General features: G+C 34.7%; 2 protein-coding genes across 3 annotated transcripts in view; one reads left to right on the forward strand and one right to left on the reverse strand.

Moving 5' to 3' along the window:
* Positions 1-8,610, forward strand: part of HLCS (holocarboxylase synthetase) — a 235,821-nt gene extending 227,211 nt beyond the window's left edge. For both annotated transcript variants that reach the window (XM_043992886.1, XM_043992885.1), the window contains exon 11: positions 545-8,610. In XM_043992886.1, coding sequence (XP_043848821.1) covers positions 545-716 — 172 coding nt within the window. In that variant the 3' untranslated portion in view covers positions 717-8,610. The remainder of the gene's footprint in view (positions 1-544) is intronic.
* Positions 8,611-18,966: 10,356 nt separating this feature from the next.
* SIM2 (SIM bHLH transcription factor 2) overlaps positions 18,967-20,066 on the reverse strand; it is a 67,129-nt gene continuing 66,029 nt past the window's right edge. Inside the window, exon 10 of the mRNA XM_043992887.1 lies at positions 18,967-19,724. Coding sequence (XP_043848822.1) covers positions 19,245-19,724 — 480 coding nt within the window. The 3' untranslated portion in view covers positions 18,967-19,244. The remainder of the gene's footprint in view (positions 19,725-20,066) is intronic.

Raw genomic sequence — 20,066 nt, forward strand, 5'->3', positions numbered from 1 at the left:
AATTTGCAGATTTTCCCCCTCACATAATTGCCTCTACACCAAAAACTTGTTTTCTAAATAATTTCTTTAAAAAATGTTTTATCCCCTAGTTTTTTTCATACTTAATATTTTTTCAGTCCTCAGTACTTTCCCACTGCCCCGATCTACTTTATTTTTAGAACAGAACAAAACTGGAATTGAAAAAAAAAATTTTTTTTTTTAGTTCTTCAAATAGTTTTAATTGTGTTGAAAATGAAGGATAGGTTTTCAGAATCATTATCACATAATATAAAAAACTTGAAGAGGAACATTGCCTTTAGGAGAAGATATTCATGACTCTTGGATATTTCATCAGCCTTTTTATTTTACTTAGATTTAAAAATAATTCCAATCTCACACAGAGTATGGTAAATTTCAGCTCATAAGCACCTCCCCCAGTAACTGTGTAAAATAGTTTTGTTTTGCATAGATTGCCAAGTTTTATGCGTTTGTTTGCCATAACTAATTCTCTTAAGATGTTGTATCATATTTCTAAGTAATTCGCTCCACTGCTCTTGATCTACAGTGGTCAGCAAATCCGTTTGGGAAGTCATGCAGGGCCAATGGTATGGATCGTTGGTATCGATGATTCTGGCTTCCTTCAAGTTCATCAAGAAGGCGGGGATGTTGTGACTGTGCATCCAGATGGCAACTCTTTCGACATGCTGAGTAACCTCATCATCCCCAAAACACAGTAGTTAAAGGAGCCAGTAAAATGGCTGCCTGTTTTATCTGGCACTCAACTGTCAGGATCACAGTGACACAGGGTGCCCCATCTAGTTGAAATTAGTTTTAAGGCAAAGGTGCCCGACCATCTGCAAATACATTCCTGTTTGATTTCTTTGGTCTTTCCTAAGCCCATCAATCATGAAGATCTATTTGAGATGGTGGGTACTAGAGGTTTTTTACTACTTCAGTTACTATTCTCATGCCTTTTGGTAGCCCTTTTTGTTTACCATTTTATTTCTGCCTCCTTTTGAGAAGGGTCAACAGCCTTTTCCTCTTTCTATTTAAATCGGTGTTTATTGACATATGTAGCTCTTATTTGGAAACAATATGGGGAAAGAATTTAGATAGTTTCGCAAAAGTAAAGCCCTCACCCCTGCTCCCTTCAAAAAGAAGAAAAACAACAGCCCTCCAGTCTTGAGTCATTTCTCAGTTTGGGGGATGGTAATATCCTTTCTACTCAACCAGGGAGATGTTTTTCAAAGAGAACATGTGTTGACACCTGGTATTTGTTTTTATTTCTTTGTTAAGGAAAAAAAAAAGAGTAAACATTTTTCAGAAATGGTGCTTATTATTTATTTCATTGTTTGTCATTTGTTATACTTAAGTGGCTAATGAAATTTAACATACGTGAATAGAGATTGAAGATGTAGTGGGAAATCACTAATTTATAGTGAATTTATTTGGAGAGTGGGAGTACAAATTCATGTACTGAAATCTAGAAATTCAAGAGTTGAGTGAATTTTTTTTTTTTTTTTGGTGAGGCAGTTGGGGTTAAGTGACTTGCCCAGGGTCACACAGCTAGTAAGTGTTAAGTGTCTGAGGCCTGATTTGAACTCAGGTCTTCCTGAATCCAAGGCTGGTGCTCTGTCCACTGCGCCACCAAGCTGCCCCAGTTGAGTGAATTCTTAAGCTCAAACTAAAGATCTTTAAAGAATGAAATCAAGTTAGATGTTTAGTGTGTGAAGCTGATGTGGAGACACTAAGAGAGTAGATTGTCTGATGGTACCATAATCACATCTGCAGAGTATGTATTATCCAGGGTGTTCCAAAAGACCCAAAAGCTATTAAAGTTAAAATTGCCTGAGATTTTTGGCATATCCTATACTCTAAGTGAGAACTAGGAACTTCTAATTCTAAACCAGTTCTAAGTGTAGCTTTGAAATGTGGAAAATTCACTGGATTCTGATAAAAACAGATTTTTTAAAAGATAATACATTAGAGTAGTCTCTAATTCAAGATTGAATGACTTAGCTCAGCATTTGGTTTGTAAATTGTAAACTTTCTTGCTCTCTCATTTCATATTGTCAAGAAATAAAACTTTGAGCTGATTTAGATTCGATATTGGTTAGTTACTTTAAGGTTTTAAAAGATATTAAAAATCTGATAGAGACAGAACATAAGAAAGGAATAATGGGGGGGGTATGTTTTCTATTCCAGATGTGCTCCATGCTTTTTCCATGACGTTTTTATCTTCATTTAACTTTTAAATCATACATGATACTTGTCAACTTATAACCTTTTGTCAAAGTTTTACTTACCAGTCTTAGGGAAATAATTGGAAGGAAAGCAGAATGGAGCTCCTAGCTCTATGCAAAATCTTTTCCATTACATAGTGACATTTATACTATTCTTATGTGTGAAGGTTGATACAGAAACTTAAGAGTTTCATCATACTATCTGGCTACACCAGTGAGACACAGATAGCCTCTCAGCAAGGAAATAGTAACATATTCAGCTAAATTAACCAGTCTCTGGAAAGCTCACATAAAGAAAAGTCACCCATTTTATAAACAAGGTATCAATGGGCATTACTTGGGGAAAAAACCAACCCAACAAAAATCTATCCTCCCAACATGTTTTCTTTGGAAATTAAGTCAGAAATTTTGAATTTTTTCTTACTCTTTCACTAAAATTACAAAAATGGACTCACCTTTGAGAGATAGTCTGTGAAATTTCGCTGAAGTAAAAAGTGAAATACCTCCTGTCTACATAGTGAGGTTTTTTTTTTCTTGAACCTTATAAGAAAATGTAATTCATCCTATAGAATTGCCATCATTAATTTTTTAATCTCTTTGTAGAGAGTTTACTTAATGAAAAACATGTTTCATTTTATTCTGTTTAAACTGTGATACTATTTTGGAACAGTCTGCTTTGGAAAAATCTTTTATTGAATTTACTTTTGAAAAGTAATGAAATGTGGAAGCATCCGCATCCACAAGAGTCCATACACATTTTGACACTTTAGCCTTTATGCTTTTTAAAAATAGGCTGTTCAGAATTGCCTGAGGAGACAAAAGAGGCTTTAATTGAATGCTGCATTTTTTTATAAAACTGATTTTGCTTCTGATATACCAAAGAAAATGTTGTTATTATTTAATCCTGTTCTGTAGAATAGCTGAATTAAGGCCATGAAATGAAGATCAAGAAAACCAGAATAAATTTAAAAATTGCTCACATCTAGATTTTTAAAACCGTTATTGTTATAGTAAGTTCTATATCCTTTTTACTCTCTTTAGAACAGGACAAGTAAAGAAACCTTAAAATTATGTCTAAAGTGGTAATATAGTCATTGGGCAGTTCCCAAATCCTCACGAAATACATAAAATTTTTTAAATTGCTAGATTACTAGGATCATCTTTTCCATTATAATGTGGTGGTGGTAGTAATCTTGATGATAAAGATTACAAGGGCAGCAAGGTGGTTCAGTGGATAGAGTGTTGAACCTGAAGTCAGGAAGACCAGAGTTCAAATCTGGCTTCAGGCACTTACTAGCTGTATGACTCTGGGCAAGTCATTTAACCTCACTTTGCCTCATTTTCCTCATCTGTAAGATGGAGACAATAATACTACCTACCTCCTGGGGTTGTTGTGAGTATCAAGTGAGATGATGATTGTAAGGTGCCTACCTAGCACAGTGTCTAGCACATAGTAAGCTATATATAATATAATAAGTAGTATAAATATTAACTGTTAACTAGCTATAGTAGTTGTTTGTCCTTTGTTCCCAAAGAGGACCATGACATTGAGGAGGTGATGTCATGACTGAAAATGAATTGGATTTAAGTGAGGCAAGACTCTGCAAAGTCACCAGCCTCACTTTCTCTTCCAGAGCTATCTGGGTCCAGTGGCAAGATATAAATCTGGATGACTGGAGATGGCCTTGAATGCAATGGAAGACCTTGACCTTGTCCTTCCCAAGTCTCCAACAAAGTGAGCTAGCTATTATTACTGGGAGAGTGGTTTACAATGTGCCTGCATTTGTTTTAAGAGATTTTTCCTCATCTTACCTTGGAGAAAAAAGTGCCTCTATTATACACAGCAGAAATATCAGAATTTTCTTTAGAAAACAGACTACCCAAGAAAATAGCATGTCTGAACTATTAATTTACATTGGTACTTATATTTGTGGACAAATCTCACCTGACATTTAAAGCTTCCATCTCTCCTGTTATCTTTTTTTTTTTTTTAACATTCAGAACATGGGTCTCTTCTGAGTATAAGATACCTCAGGAGTTAGTCCCTAGGACTTCATTAGAAAGAGTTGCCGGTAAAAGAAAGTTCAAGGACAGATATTCAATGGCAACATTTTTAGTCTTTAGGGAACATTTTTTTGAAAGACCCTGTTATGTGGAGCTGGGATGAAATGGATATTTATGAAATAAAAACACTAATATTGCTTGGCAATAAAGGGAGTTGCTTTTAATTTCAAACAAGCAAAGGTTAAGTGCCTGTGATGGAAGGGAAGAATGACCCCACAAAGCCCTTCTGCAAACTCTTGCCTTGAGGAGCAGGCTGGATATGATCCCATGGGCAACAACATTTTAACTCCATTCACTTCATTACACAGCAGGTTGATGGATAAAAAAACCTAAGGGAGTAGATCATGATCATAACTCAGGAGAAAATAATGGACTTCACCCCCAGTGTAGGAAAAGAAATGGTAAATGACAAGTTTTAAACTTGTGTCCAAAGGGTTTGAACTTTGAACTCACAGAAAATTAATTACTCCTTAATATTCAGAAACCAAAGACTCTTCTTGTTTCTAGGAAATTGCTATACAGAAATGTAATAACATGAAATATAAACTTACATTTTCAACTTTGAAAGAACCTTTGTAAAGTAGTTATTTAAAATAAATGAGCCAAGTCTTTGGAATGGAAATGCATCAAAATAAATGGTTTGGACTTTGCTCTTATTCATGTTGTATATTTTATTTAAGACAACAATCAGCCATGTTTGGTGATAGGTTTTATTGATATGGAAAATACATTATAAATGAAAAATACATAATAAGGAATGCGTATGTATTTGTAGGCATTGAAAGTTTGGGTTGCTTTGGGGTTGGTTTTGATATACTTTTGACAAGTTTATTTTCATCACAAAAAGATCAATGTCCTAATGCTTAAAAAATTAAGCTTAGTAGGAATAATAAAGAAAACTCAGATGGTTTTCAAATAAAGTTATGATATCTAAAATTTCAGACAGTTAAAAGTATCTTAAGATATTTCTCTTTTCACTAAAATGGCTTAAGTTAGGATATAGCATCCATTTTAACATATGTGTGCTTTCAAAGGACTTATCACCTTTGAATATTGTGCTTTTTTTCGATAATGTGTTTTTGATAACCGAGAGCTCAATAAAGAGCACAATAAAATTTTGTGGCATTCTATAATTTGTTCTGTTACATTTTAATTATAGCATTACTCATACCTTCTTAAATGTTTCACTCTTCTAATAAATGAAAACCAGTAATTTCTTTGCTTCCCACCCTACAAAGCTACTCCATGCCTCTATGAGCCAGACACGAGAGCTTCTCTTAAAGAAAACTTTACCCTACATTTTTACTTCTACATTAAATATTTTTCCTTAATACTGTCATTAAAGTAATACCTAGATTAACTCTGTCAGTGTTGGTTCTTGTCTTAGAGCAATCCTTTGTAGATGAATAAAAGATTAAAAAGTTAGCTCTGTAATATGTATCTTTAGAGTAGGAAACTTTCAGTTACATTTAATTTGTTAATTACATGTGCATATGCTATGTATAGACATACATACTCCGTCTTAAGCCTAGTAGTCCACATTGTCTCTTACAGACTGTTCTTTGCCTTAATAGAAATCCTTGTATAAGCTAAACATTAAAAAAACCCTACATGATTTCATGCTTTCTGAATACAGCTCCAAAATATTAATGATAAGATAGTCACAAAAGGGATATTTTATTTTAAAATATCAGAAGATATTTCCTATTTAAATTAGTTCTATGCTTTAATGAATCATGATTTCATTATGAAACCCAAAGGAATACTCAAAATATTACAAAAATTTGTTTTATATATGCATAGACTCACATAAGTATTCTAATGAGGTATGACTAAGCAGGGTATAAAATAGAGTGGATAATTCTGTTTCTTAATGATGTGAACAATGTTGATTATATTGATACATACATTATATACATATATTATATTGCATTGTTAATTTAAAAAATTCATTCGAAAGCAAATTGGTCCTATATAGTAACTGATTCTGTTAGGTCCTATATAACGACACTAGTTTGACAAAAGAAAATTTTACAATTTAACAACGTGACAGGTGTATTTTTAATTTAAAACCATAGTTATGAAAATGTCTGACTTCCTTTGAAATAAACAAACAAAAAAACAGAAGCATACATCATAAAGTAAGCCATTTTGTAAAGACAACAAAAATGATACAATGTTGGTAGTATAGAACATTTGGAGAAAGTTTCTAAGACTGGATAGGGAAGAACTTTGAAGTGAAATATTTAGACCAGTGCTGAAATAAGTTATCTTAAATGCTTAGCCTTTAAGCAATATATATGTATATACAGACATATCTGTGTATTTATTTTTGAACTTTTTTCTTCAAAAATATTTATGTATTTAAATGTTCATGTAAATATTCAAAGGTGAATGTATTTTATTTGCTATTTATAAAATGCAAATAAGAAAATGTGTACATTATTTTCATTACATCTTTTAAATCATTTTTATTGAACAAAGTAAGTGGATAATTTATAATTTTCCACATTGCACATGCAATTCGATTAATTTTATTAGGGTTACTTGTACTAGTGATTATGAATTTCCATATGCCAAATTCTGAATGTTTGCCATGTATTTAAACTTGACTGGGCTAACAGATTTTTATATTGCAGGACAACTATCCATTCTTCTCATAAACCATTTTCTGACTTTCTTTTTCATTTAATGCCTATTCAAATTTGCAGGTACTGTTCATTTTGTTACCATAAATTCATAGATTATTGGGAGTTGAAAGAAAATAAGAGCTTATTAATGTATCTTAAGCATACACAACAACAAAATGGAATTATATTGTCTTGACAAAAATGTTTGTACCAGAAGGGAAACAACATATATTCTTGCATGCTTTTATGAGAATAATGCATCCTCTTGGGAGCAGTGAAATCGTCTATTCTTCTTATGACTGTTTTAACCATATCCTGCTTTTTCTAAGGATATGCCATGAAAGGTGGCGTGGCCTACTAGTTAGAAAACCATCCTTGGCACCAGGAATATCTGGCACAAGCCCCATCCCTGACATTAGCTACGTGACCTTCTCAGTGCTCCAAACATCTCTCTAAAACTAGAAGGTGAAGAAAAACCCCCTCATCCGGGAGTTCCCTTCACCGATGAAATCACAGATCTAGTTCCCATTTTATGGACAGATCAAATTATTCTTTTAGGACTTTCATTTTGATCAGGATATTTTAAAAGAAAATGCTCTCAAAGTTTAGAGTTGAGAATTTTTTAAAAAATCACTGTAACAAATATTACTTCAAGTATTGTCCATCAACTCTGTCAGTGTTCCCTAAAATCAGGAGGCTAAAGCTTGATTTCAGATGAGGAGAATAATAACTATCATAAGATCATAGGTTTAGATCTAGAAAGGTCTTTTAGGCCTTTTAGTCCAATCCCCTCATTTTACAAATACAGAAATTAAGGCTGAGAGAGTTAAGTGACTTGGTCCATCAAGGTAGAGTGATTTGAGGTTTTAGAGTAATCCCTTTTAAAATAAAACCAGGGCTACCTAGCAGGCTATTTTGTTCTTGTTTTAGTTTAGTTGATGAGATGTAAGGGGAAAAGGAACAAAATAGCTTCAATCTGAGCCTTTTTCTGAATACCCAGCATAGCATTTTTACAGTTCTTCATACTCATAGTCTATGGCATTTTGATGGTAAAAATCTAAGTATATATTTTTGAATCAAAATAGTCACCTTTGCATAATTTAAAATCTAGGCATATCTAGTCCTTGCCTCTTAAATCTGTTTGACACTCTAAAATAATGAGATCTGACATATGGCATCTCATTAGCATTCTGCACCAGAGATCAGGTCATAGTAATGCTACACTGAATCTTCAGTGTTTTTCTCTGACCTTCAAGGTACTGTTACACATGGTTTGCCAAGAACACATGCCAGTTTGTCCCTCATTGACCTTCCTGCTCTGCTTGTTAAGTGTAACCATGTTGTCTTGTGCTTTCTTTGGAAATGCTTCCAGTTTGTTTGCTTTTAATTAAGAGGCCAGTTTCTATTATTGTCACCTTGAATTGATTATTACAGAAGTTCCAATATAATGGCATAGCTCAGTTTCCCTGTGGGTTTCTGGGGGTGAGACCGAGGACAGACTTGGGTTTTTTGAAATAAATGTGTTTACCTCTTCTGAACTAGATCCATAATTGTCAGTTACATGTCTGGTGGCTGTGCATGAGGATGGCTGGAATGTCCCATGTTTGGATAACAGGTGGTGGTAGTTTAGAAGTACAAAGGGTACTTGTCCGGGGGGCTGCATATCCATCATGTGTTCACTCTCAGAGTCATGGTTTACCTTTGCCATCATTATGTTATTGCCATCTGGCTGATCTGAATGAGGGCTGTGGTGTCCAATGGGCCCATACTTAGGCTCCTTCATATATATCCTTGTTTGTTCATATAAAGCTGGCACTGGTAAAAGATGGCTTAGTTGTCCAAGTGTCTTGGGCTGGAAACATTCTGATTTAGGCAATAGGGAATTTGGCACAAAGTTCAAGGAGGACTTTTCATTTGCATTCATCTTTTCAGGCACGTCCCTGCTGAAAGCTAACTTGCTTTCTTCTTTGATGAGATGATGGGATGGATGTATCCTGCTTTCTACTTTGTTGGATTTCAAGATGCTGGTATCATAAACATCCTTCTTCTGCTGGTTGCTAGGGATGGCTGTGGCACAGTTTGTAAAGCTATCAGATATGGAGTCTTCATTATATCTTTGGGTTGATATGGGCACTTGAAGGGAAAAGTATAAAACATTAGACAATGGAGTTTTTGAAATCGGGAATCAGGAGTTGTATAACGTGTCAACTTATATACCTTTTAAGTATAGTGGTAAATATGTTTTTATGGGGGTGGAGAGTGGGAGAGAATGGCAGCACTAGTTATCATGCAGGCTGACTTTAAGAAATCCAGGCTAAAAAAAACCCCAAAATCCCCATGAATTGTTGCTATGAAAATGTCTAAGAATTTTTAGAAACACTAATTTACTTATTTGGTTCTAAAGTTGAAATAAACAGGAGACCCTATCCTGCAAATTTGCTACATCACTTACTTTTGTTTATTTTTTGGCAAAAGCAATATCCACACCCTCCCACCCCCGAATTAGATATATACAATTAGCTATCTATATTTTAATTTTTCTCTTGAAAAAAGATTTGTTAAAAACTATTAGAAAAAATGGAAAGCAATCCAGCAGAGACTAAGTATAGACCAATATCTCATACTATACATCAAGTTGACCTCCAAATGAGTACATGACTTAAACGTAAAGGTTGACACCATAAACAGGAGTAAGAAAGAAATTGCCAGTCAGATTTATGGATGGGGAAGAGTTTATGACCAAAGAAGTGATACAAAGGATCACAGAAAGTTAAATGAACAATTTTGATCACATAAAATTAAAAAGGTTTTGTACAAACAAAACCAATGCAGCTAAAATAAGAAAAGCAGGTAAATTGGGGGGGGGGGGGAAATCTTTAAGTCTTATTTCTAAGGTAGATTGTGAACTGATTCAAATTTATAAGAATAAGAGCCATTCCCCCTCTTTTGATAAATAGTCAAAGAATATAAACAATTTTCAGAAGCAAATACAAGCTTTCAATAGCCCTATGAAAAAATACTCCAAATCACTTAAGTAAAGAAATACAAATTAAAAGATTTCTGAGGTTCTTCCTCATACCTATCAAGTTGAAAAAAAGATAAAATAAGAAAATGTCAGATCATGGAGGGGTTGTGGGAAAAATGGATACATTTATGCACGCTTGGTGGAACTATTAATTGAACCAAGCCATTCTGGAAAGCAGTTTGGAATTATGCCCTCAAAGTTACTACCCTTTGATCCAACTATACCACTACTAGACCTGTACTCTAAAGAGATCACACAAAATGGAAAGGGATTTATATATATAACAATACAGGGTGTTACAGCATCAACATCTTAAAACTACTAAGATTTTTGGGATACATTATATTTATAGAAACTTTGTGGTGACAACTGGAAACTAAGGGCAAGTTTGGCATCAATTATGGAATGGCTCAACTAGTTATAGTATATGAATGTGATGAAAGTGATAGTTTAAGAGAAACCTGAAAAGTATGCAGTATGAAACTCATGAAGTAAGCAGAACTGGTAGAACAATTTAAACATAAATCCCACAGAAATTAGGAAGTGGATCACAAATTAACACCGTCATTTTATTTTTTACTAAGCATGTTATTAATGGAATTATGTTGGACCTCTAACTTTTTTTTTCAATAGCGACAGAAAAATACAATCCTGTATCATTCAAAACAGGGAAAAAGAAACCTCTGGCTGTATCTCTAATGTCAAAATCCTTATGGTTTCTTTTTAAAAATTCTTCCTTTAGATATTCTGGAAAATATAGTTTCTCATTAGTTTGAGGGGCATTTGTTATTACTTGAATCTTCAGTTCTGATGCAAGTGCTATTTCCATTGTAACAAGTCACTATAATAATTTCACTAAATCTTTTGGTCCTATTACATGTTCTTTCTTTTAGCAGGTTGAAATTGGTTTGGGTTTTTTTTAAACTCTCCCTAGCCCCACCATGTTTAATTCCTATGTCACGAAAATTTGATGCCTCCCAAATAAATTCAATAAGTATTTGTTAAGAATTTACAATGTGACAGGAAATGTGTCTCATGATGCCAAATTTTACCAGTCTGAGACCTCAAATTTATGCATGTGAATTCAGAACATCAGTAAGTGCTTGTCCAGGAATAGTGTAGAAAACAAATAGCAGACTCAGGCAAATTCACTGACTCCCAGACCAACATGATACAACAGACTGCCTTAAAGTTATTATTGTGTTTATAGCTATATTGAACATTCACTTATTTAAACAAGATGCTATAATTGTGCTATATTTTTACTTGAATGAATGAAAAAGAATTTATTAAGTGTATTATATACAAAGCACTTTGCTAAGCACTGGGGATACAAACAGAAACTTAAGACAATCCCTCCTTTCAAGAAGTTCACATTTTTTTTTTTAGTGGGGGGCAATGAGGGTTAAGTGACTTGCCCAGGGTCACACAGCCAGCAAGTGTCAAGTGTCTGAGGCTCGATTTGAACTCAAGTCCTCCTGAATCCAGGGCTGGTGCTTTATCCACTGTGCCACCTGGCTGCCCCCAAGAGGTTCACATTCTAACATGAAAATAAGAACCTTGTCAGAATCTTACATTCTGACATAGCTTTTTTTCTATGACAATTGCAGTAGCCCTCCCATGGAAATTGTGTACTAAGTTGTCATTTCTTGGTCTGCTCAGTAAAACCTGTTGTACAATAGTTTAGTTTGGATGAACTGAATGAAATTGAGATTTACTGAAAACTCTTGGATTAATTCCTTAACTCTCCAATTTAACTCCCCCTAATCCCTTTCCCCTCCCCATAACACCTATAGCTACATCCCTGCCAGCACCACAGTGTTGATATGAGGGTGTCTATCCAGAGAGCATGTAAGAGTTCTATCCACAGATTGTTTAATAATACTACTTATTCTCACTAAAGCTGAAGAGGAGTATATGAAACTTCACTATCATCTGCTTCTTTAAGAATGCCTTTTTATTTGCCAAGAGAAACTATTTTTATCCAAACACAAAAATGAAACACTTGTATTATTGGTACTATAAAGATTCTGCTGAAATTTAATATTGAAACTCAGATGATATTCACTCAGCTTTATTTAAGAATTTTATTTCCAGAGATGGACCAAGGGGGCAGAGTAGTGAGAAATACAACTGAACTCTCCCCAACACCTCCATAAAGATCTAGAAAACTTTTCTAGATTTTTCTTCATTGGGAAAAAAAAAGTAATAGAGTAAGTAATTTTTTCCAGCCCAGATCAGCATAGGGGGAAAAACGAGGTCTGTGGACTCTGGGCACTAGGTCCAACCATTAGCATTCCAGTGCAGGAACTATAGGAGGGACTCTCAAAGGCTGTGTACTAGGGCAAGAAGAAGTCCCAGATACAGAGAAAGGAGCCTCATCTTGTGCATGGTGCAGGACGAGGAGCCAAGTGGCAGCTCTGTCACTCACTACCAAATGCTGGGTCATAGAATCAAGGTGGAATAAGAAGGGGATTTATGCCTAAGGTGGCATGCAAGGAATAGTTGAGCTGTGTGGGGCCCAAGGAACAAATTCAGAAGAAAGCAGCAGCTGTTTGACTCTGACCTGGGGACAAGGTCTCAGATCTAGCTCTGGACCCAGCCTGAAGCCTGCAATGGAATAACCAGGGCAGGAACCCCTGACCAAAGGGAAGCCTACAATTCTGTCAGTGAACTTACAGAGATTGCAAGCTGACTACAGAAGCTGCAGTCTGCTGGACCTCCAACTTGTTCTAAGCCCACAGTTGTGTTACTCAGACTCAAACCCAGAGGTCAAACCAGAAGCACAGTGCTCAAACTTCACCTCAGATCAAACAACTTTGAGTACACAAAGTTTTCAGGTCCCCTGGCTAAACTGTCCCTGAGATCTTGGAATAACACAATATTCAATGCCCTGGGAAAGCAGCAAGAGAACACAAAACAGGACAAAGCACAGCATAGACATTTTCTTAAGAAGTACACAGAGCCTCACCCCAACAAAGTTTGAATTCACAAAGGCTGGAAGAATGAGTAAACACAAAAAAGAATCCTACCATAAAGAACTATTATGATGACAGGGACGTTCAAAACACAAACCCAGAAAAAAGAGGATGACTAAAACATCTACAAGAAAAGCATCAAAGAAAAACACAACTTGAGCACAATTACAAATAGAATTTCTGGAAGAGATGAAGCAAGAGCAGTGGGATTAAAAATTATTTTATAAATTAAATAAGAGTACTAGAGGAAACAGTTGTAAAAGAATTAGAGAAAAAAGTGAGAGCTATCAAAGAAAGACTTGTAAAGAGAATTAACAGCAACTTGGCCCAAGAAGTACAAAATTTAAGCAACAGATTCTTTGAAAATTATAAGGGATAAAACAGAACTTAATGACCCCCAGAAACAACAAGGAATATTAAAACAAAGACAAATGTCTGGAAAAATAAAAGAAAATATAAGGTGTCTCATAGCAAAACTAGATGGAGGACAAAAATTTAATCATTGAAATTGCATGAAAATCATGAGCAAGAGCAAAAACCTTCACATCATATTTCAAGAAAAAATAAGAGAAAAATGCTTAGATTTCTTAGAACCAGAGGACAAACTGAAAATAGAATCTACTAGTCACCTCCTGAGAGAAACTCCCAAAAGAAAACTCCCAGGAACATTATGGCCAAAATCCAGAGCTTTCAGGTAAAAAAATACATATACTTCCAACAGCTAGAAAGAATTCTTGTACTAAGAACCACATATCATATATCAGTAGCCACCACTCATAGAGACCTTGAAATACAATATTCCAAAAGGCAAATTCTGCGTATTTGGAAGTCCAAGAGTGGATAAAAACTTTGAAATATGAACACAAGAGTCAAGAAAAACAAGGTAAATAGAAGTGAATAATCATATACTAAAAGGGAAGGAGGATGAAGGGAATAAGCATTTATTAAGCACATATGTGCTTAATGCTGTCCTAAATGATTTATGAATGTTATTTCATTTGACCCTCACAATGACCCTAGCAGATCGGTACTATTATCCCCATTTTACAGTTGAGGAAACTGAGGCAGAGGTTAAGTGACTTGTTCAGGGTCACATAGCTAGTAAGTATATGAAGCCAGATTTGAACTAAGACCTTCCTGACTCTAGTCCCAGTACTTTATCCATGGCAACATCTAGCTGCTTCTAAAAAATACTAAACAAATAAAAACTCTGTTGACATTCTAATATGGAGACAATATATACATCCCCTTAAAATCTTAACATCAGGAGCCATAAAATAAATCTAATAAGAGAGAGGGACTGTGAATGGTTTTAATATGTTCTGATGATCTTAAGAGGGGGAAATAATATATTATTATTATTATTATTATTATTATTATTATTATTATGGGGAGGAGAGGAAGCGTGGAGTAAATTATCACATAGAGAGTGGAAGTAGATAGAGCATTAAGTGCTTATTATGTCCTGGACACTGAGCTAAGTGATGAAAATACAAATATACACAAAAATAAAGACAGTCCCTGCCCTTGTGGAGTTTACATTCTAATTGGGAAAAAACAACACAAAAAGGGAACTGAAAAGTAGGCTGCAAGGGAAGGAGGAAACAGGGAGTCTAGGGAACCATGGGCTGGACCAGGTTTGAAGAGATAATGATGGTTCAAGAGGGCACATCCTCAAAAGGTGTTTTGGAGAGGCACTCACCATTCAGAGGAAGAACCCATAAGGGTGAGGGTGTTACCAATGTGAGAAGAAGTCTGCTGGGACAGAATTGGAGAAATGGTCTGGAGTTTGATGGGCTGATCCAGGTTGAAGAAAGCATGATGGCTGGTGTCAGTGGTCCTCAATGGGAAGGTTAAAAAGGAACTCACTAATCAAAGGAAGAGAAAGGCCATAGAAGTGGAGGCTTTGTCAGAGTAAGAAGAAAACAAGGAGGAGAAAATATGCCCACAGAATTCAGTGCATATATATATATATATATATACATATATATTTCATTTGACAGAGATGCAATTAGGGAAAGAGAAGGGAGAAGAGGGAATAAGAGGGAAGCAAACTCTTAACTACAGAGGGTGGATTGAAGAGGAATTGAAGCAAAGAAAAAAAGAGAACCTGTGAGTGGGATTTGGGTGAGGGAAAGTAGAGAGGGGGTAAGGGAACACTGAGAGCACTGGGTGTAGCATGCTTCTCTTTCATGACCCTCTTTATTAAAGACAGAAGAGAGGAAAATAGAGAAGAAAAAATATAAAAGATAGAATGAAGAAAAGAACAACTAAAAACCATAACTATGAATCTGAATGGGCTGAATTCACCCACAAAACCAAAAAGTAGAAGGAATTAGAAAGCAGAATCCAAAATGTTGTTTACTGGAAACATATTCACAAAGAATTAAGGAGCTAGAGCAATACTTCAGCTGAAGTTTAAAAAAAAGCAGCGATAGCAACTATGATCTGAGATGTCAATAGAAAAAAAAAAGGAACTCAATTTAAAGTTATAAACAGGGAAACTATGTTTTGCTGAAAGGTACCATAGAAAATGAATAAATGTCGATATTAAACAATATATATGCACCAAATGAGAGCATCTAAATATTTTTTTAAAAGTTAAATGAGTTACAGGGAGAAATAGACAGTAAAATTATAATAAGGAATCTCAATGTATCCCTTTCAGTCTTTGACAAATCTAACCCATAAGTAAATAAATGCATGAATAGATAAATAAATGAGAAAGATATTAAGGACCTGAATAGAATTTTAGAAAACTTAGATATGATAGACCTCTGGTAATTACTGAATGGGAATAGAAAGGAGCATACATAGTCTTCATTTGTGCATGTTACCTTTACAAAAATTGACTATGTATTGGGGAATAAAAACTTCACAAATAAATGCAGAGATATTAAATATATCTTTTATGGACCACAATGCAATAAAATATATTCAATAAAGGACCACTGGGAAAAGTGTTAAAAATAAACTAGAAATTAAATAACAATCCTTAAGAATAGGTAGTTCTAATGAAATCATGGACACAGCTAGGTAGCACAGTGGATAGAGCACTGGCCCTGGAGTCAGGAGTACCTGAGTTCAAATCTGGCCATAGACACTTGATGCTTACTAGCTGTGTGACCCTGGGCAAGTCATTTAACCCCAATTGCCTCACCCCCAAAAGAAATTGGAAAAAAAAGGTAACTACAAAAATAAGAGCAGAACAAAATTTTGGAGACACAGTCCCATCAGTCCTTAGGGGAAAATATATCTCTAGATATCATCTATTAAAAGAGAGAGGCCATTACATAACAACATATTGGGCAGATGACTAAATCCTAGGAAAAGTAGAAGCCTCCAATTAAGCACCAAAATATAAATTCTGAAAATAAGATAAAAAATTAATAAAATTGAAATAAAAAGAAAAATTGGATTAATAAATAAAACTAGGACTATTTGGGGGGAGGGATACAATAAAATAGATAAAACATTAGTTTATTTTATCTGATTATATCAATAAAACTGAAAATCTGAAAAAAATGGATGAATATTTACAAAAATACAAAATGTGCAAATTAATAGACCAAGAAATAAATGACAATCTCAAGAAAGCAAATATGCATGTAGTATATACATTATATACAATATAATATGAACTTCCAAACAAAAAAAAAACTTTGCACTAGATGGATTTATGAGCAAATTCTTTCAAAGGTTTAAAGATTAATTATTATTTTACAAAAGTTGTTTGAAAAAAATAAGAAAATTAAGAGACCTACTAAATTTCTTATACAATATGAATATGGACTTGACACTTGAACCAGGGAGATGCAAAACAGAGAAAGAAAGCTCCAAGTAATATCCCTAATGAATATTGATGCAAAATTTTAAAATAAAATATTAGCATGAAAACTACAGCAGTATACCACAAAGATTATATACTATGATCAAGTTGGATTTATATTAGGAATTCAAGGTTGGTTCAATATTAGGAAAAATATCAACACAACAGAGTGTATTAAGAACAAGAATAATAAAATGCATATGATTATATCAGTAGATGCAGAAAAAGCTTTTAACAAGATAGAACACCCATTCCTATTTTAAAAAAGGAAAGAAACTTTAGAAAACATAGGAGCAAACAACTCTTTCCTTAGTATGATAATTGTTATCTCTCTAAAACCTAGAGCCATTGTTATATGTAATGGAGATAAACTAGGAGACTTCCCTTATCACCACTGTTATTTGTTATAGTACTAGAAATGCTAAGTTTAACAATAAAGCAAGAAAAAGAACTTAACATAGGCAAAGAAGAAACCAAATTATGTATTTTTTTCTCCAAATAATATGATTGCTTACTTGGAGAACCCTAGAGGGTCAACTAAAAAGTGAGATCAAACAACTTCAGCCAAGTTGTAGGATATAAAATACAATCACATCAGCATCTCAGCATATTACCAAGAAAACCCAGGAAAGAGAGAAACGGAAATTTCATTTAAACTACAGATATGTAAATATTTGGCAATCTACCTGTCAAGATGCACACAGTAAACATATGAATAAAACTACAAAGCACTTTTTACACAAATGGTTACATGACTTAGACATAGGTGACAAATTAGAGGAGCATGAAAGAAATTACCTATCAGATTTATGGATAGGACAATAATTCATGACCAAATAATGGATAGAGAGGATCACAGAGGATAAAATGGATAATTTTGATTACATGAAATATAAGCTTTTAACACAAAACCAGTACAGCTAAAATTAGAAGGAAAGCAGGTAAATGGAGGAAATATCTGTAGCATTTCCCTGAAAAAAAGTATCATTTCTAAGCTATACAGTGAACTGATTCAAATTTATAAGAATAAGAGCCCTTCCCAATTGATAAAGGGCCAAAGAATATGAACTGGAAATTATCAAAAGGAGAAATCCAAGCTATCAATACCCACGTGAAAAAAAAAAAAAACGCTTTAAGTTACAAATTTAAATAACATTAAGATTCTGTCTCATAACCATCATAGAGTAGCAAAGCTGACCAAAAAGGAAATTGACAAATACTGGAGGAACTGTGGCAAAACAGGTGGAATGTCAATGGAACTGTAAACTGGTCCAGTAATTGTAAAAAGCAATTTGGGGGGCAGCTAGGTGGCACAGTGGATAGAGCACCAGCCCTGGAATCAGGAGTACCTGAGTTCAAATCCGGCCTCAGACATTTAACACTTACTAGCTGTGTGACCTTGGGCAAGTCACTTAACCCCAATTGCCTCACTAAAAAATAAAAAAAATTTAAAAATTAAAAAAAAAAAAAAAAGCAATTTGGAACTATGTCCTAAGGGTTACTAAGCTATGTGTCCTCTCACCCAGCAATACCACTATTAGGTCTATACTCCAAAAAGATAAAAGACAAGAAAAAAGACCCATCTGTACAAAAATATAGTAGCTCTTTTTTTTAGTGGCAAAGAATTGGAAACTAAGGGATGCTAATCCATCAGGCAATGGCTGAACAAATTACGGTATATGAATGTGATGGACGTTACATTATCAATTACCATTGTGCAGGGCACAGTTTGATGATGAATAGGATAGTTTCAGAGAACCTTAGGAAGACCTATACAAACTGATGAAAGTGAAGTGAGAACCAGGAAAACAATTTTAATAATAATAATAATAATATTATAAAGACAACTTTGAAATATCTAAGAACTTTGATCAATGCAATGTCCAACCACAATTCTGGATAACTCATGATGAAACATGTTACCTACCTCCTGAGAAGGAGGTGATATTCAAAATGAAGATGGAGACTTTTTTAGGTATGGCCCTTTCTTACAAAGAGGTTGACTTTTTCTTTGTCTTTTTTTTTTTTTTGGTGGGGAATGGGGGTTAAGTGACTTGCCCAGGGTCACACAGCTAGTAAGTGTCAAGTGTCTGAGGCCGGATTTGAACTCAGGTACTCCTGAATCCAGGGCCAGTGCTTTATCCACTGCACCACCTAGCTGCCCCCTGTCTTTTTTTCAATCAGAGGAGGAGGAGGGCATGTGGGAAGGGAAGAAAGTATAGTTTTGTGGATTGAAAAAATTAAATTACTTTAAAAAGTTGCTTTTAAAAGTACTTATTTAAGTTTCCCTTCTTGGTATATGTGAAAAAGAACATGTTATGAAAGACAGTTGAGGGTTTTGGTTTTTCTCCATTTCTTTATACATTGTGCATATACTTTTGAAATTAGGCCTCTCTTTTTTGTGTCACGTAGTAACATACTATAAGCATGCAATGATAGTGATTCCTACTTACAAACCTAAAGATGAAATGTTTATCTTCTATATCTACTTTCTATCTACCACCCATGGACATTTCCCCCTGATATTTCAAAGACCTTTCCCTTCCCCATCTGTAAACACAACCCACCTTCATAATTGGGTGCCAGATTGTGTCGTGTAATGTTCATTGGCTGGTCAGGAAGATTTTTAGCTGGAGACTGGCTGTTAGGTACTAAGGGATTGGCATAGTGCCACTGGCACTCTCCACTGGTTTGCAATGTGCTCAAGAAAAAACGTGCCACCTCACATGGGGACCCTTGAGACTGCCCAAATTTTGAAGACAGCATCTGTCTTTTGTTCCTGAATACATGAGAATCTATAGGAAAGGGTCCATAATGGTAAGAAAAAGGCAAGCTATAGGAGGGGGCATATAAAAGTTCACTGTTTTCTGAATAAAAGTTTTGTTCTTGAGTATTTGTAGCATTTGTTGTGGAACTTGCTCTCCAATTTCCAACCTGGCCACAATCCGATTTGTCCATTTGGAAAGAGTCGTATTGCTGAAACGGCAAAGAAGAGCTAGCTGGAAGATACGGTGACTTAATGCAGCAGAACGTAATAAAATATACAGCAAATACTGTTATCCTGGGTTCTAATTTTATCCACTATTCAAGAATGGATCTGGTCATAATATGGAGGATTCAGAGGAAACGGGAATACTTGGTGACAGTTGGAGGGGCAAAAATTTTCCCCACCAAAGAGTTAAGAAGCCAATACATATGCTGTTTCTAAGAGTGAGAAATCAACTATTAAAAACTTGGAGAAAATTTTATTGATGAAAAGTGCTGTGAAAATATGTAATATAAACACAAATAAGAGTTCTGAAGAGCTTACTATTAAGA

Source organism: Dromiciops gliroides, chromosome 3 (assembly GCF_019393635.1).
Source record: "Dromiciops gliroides isolate mDroGli1 chromosome 3, mDroGli1.pri, whole genome shotgun sequence".
NCBI classification, from domain to species: Eukaryota; Metazoa; Chordata; class Mammalia; order Microbiotheria; family Microbiotheriidae; genus Dromiciops; species Dromiciops gliroides.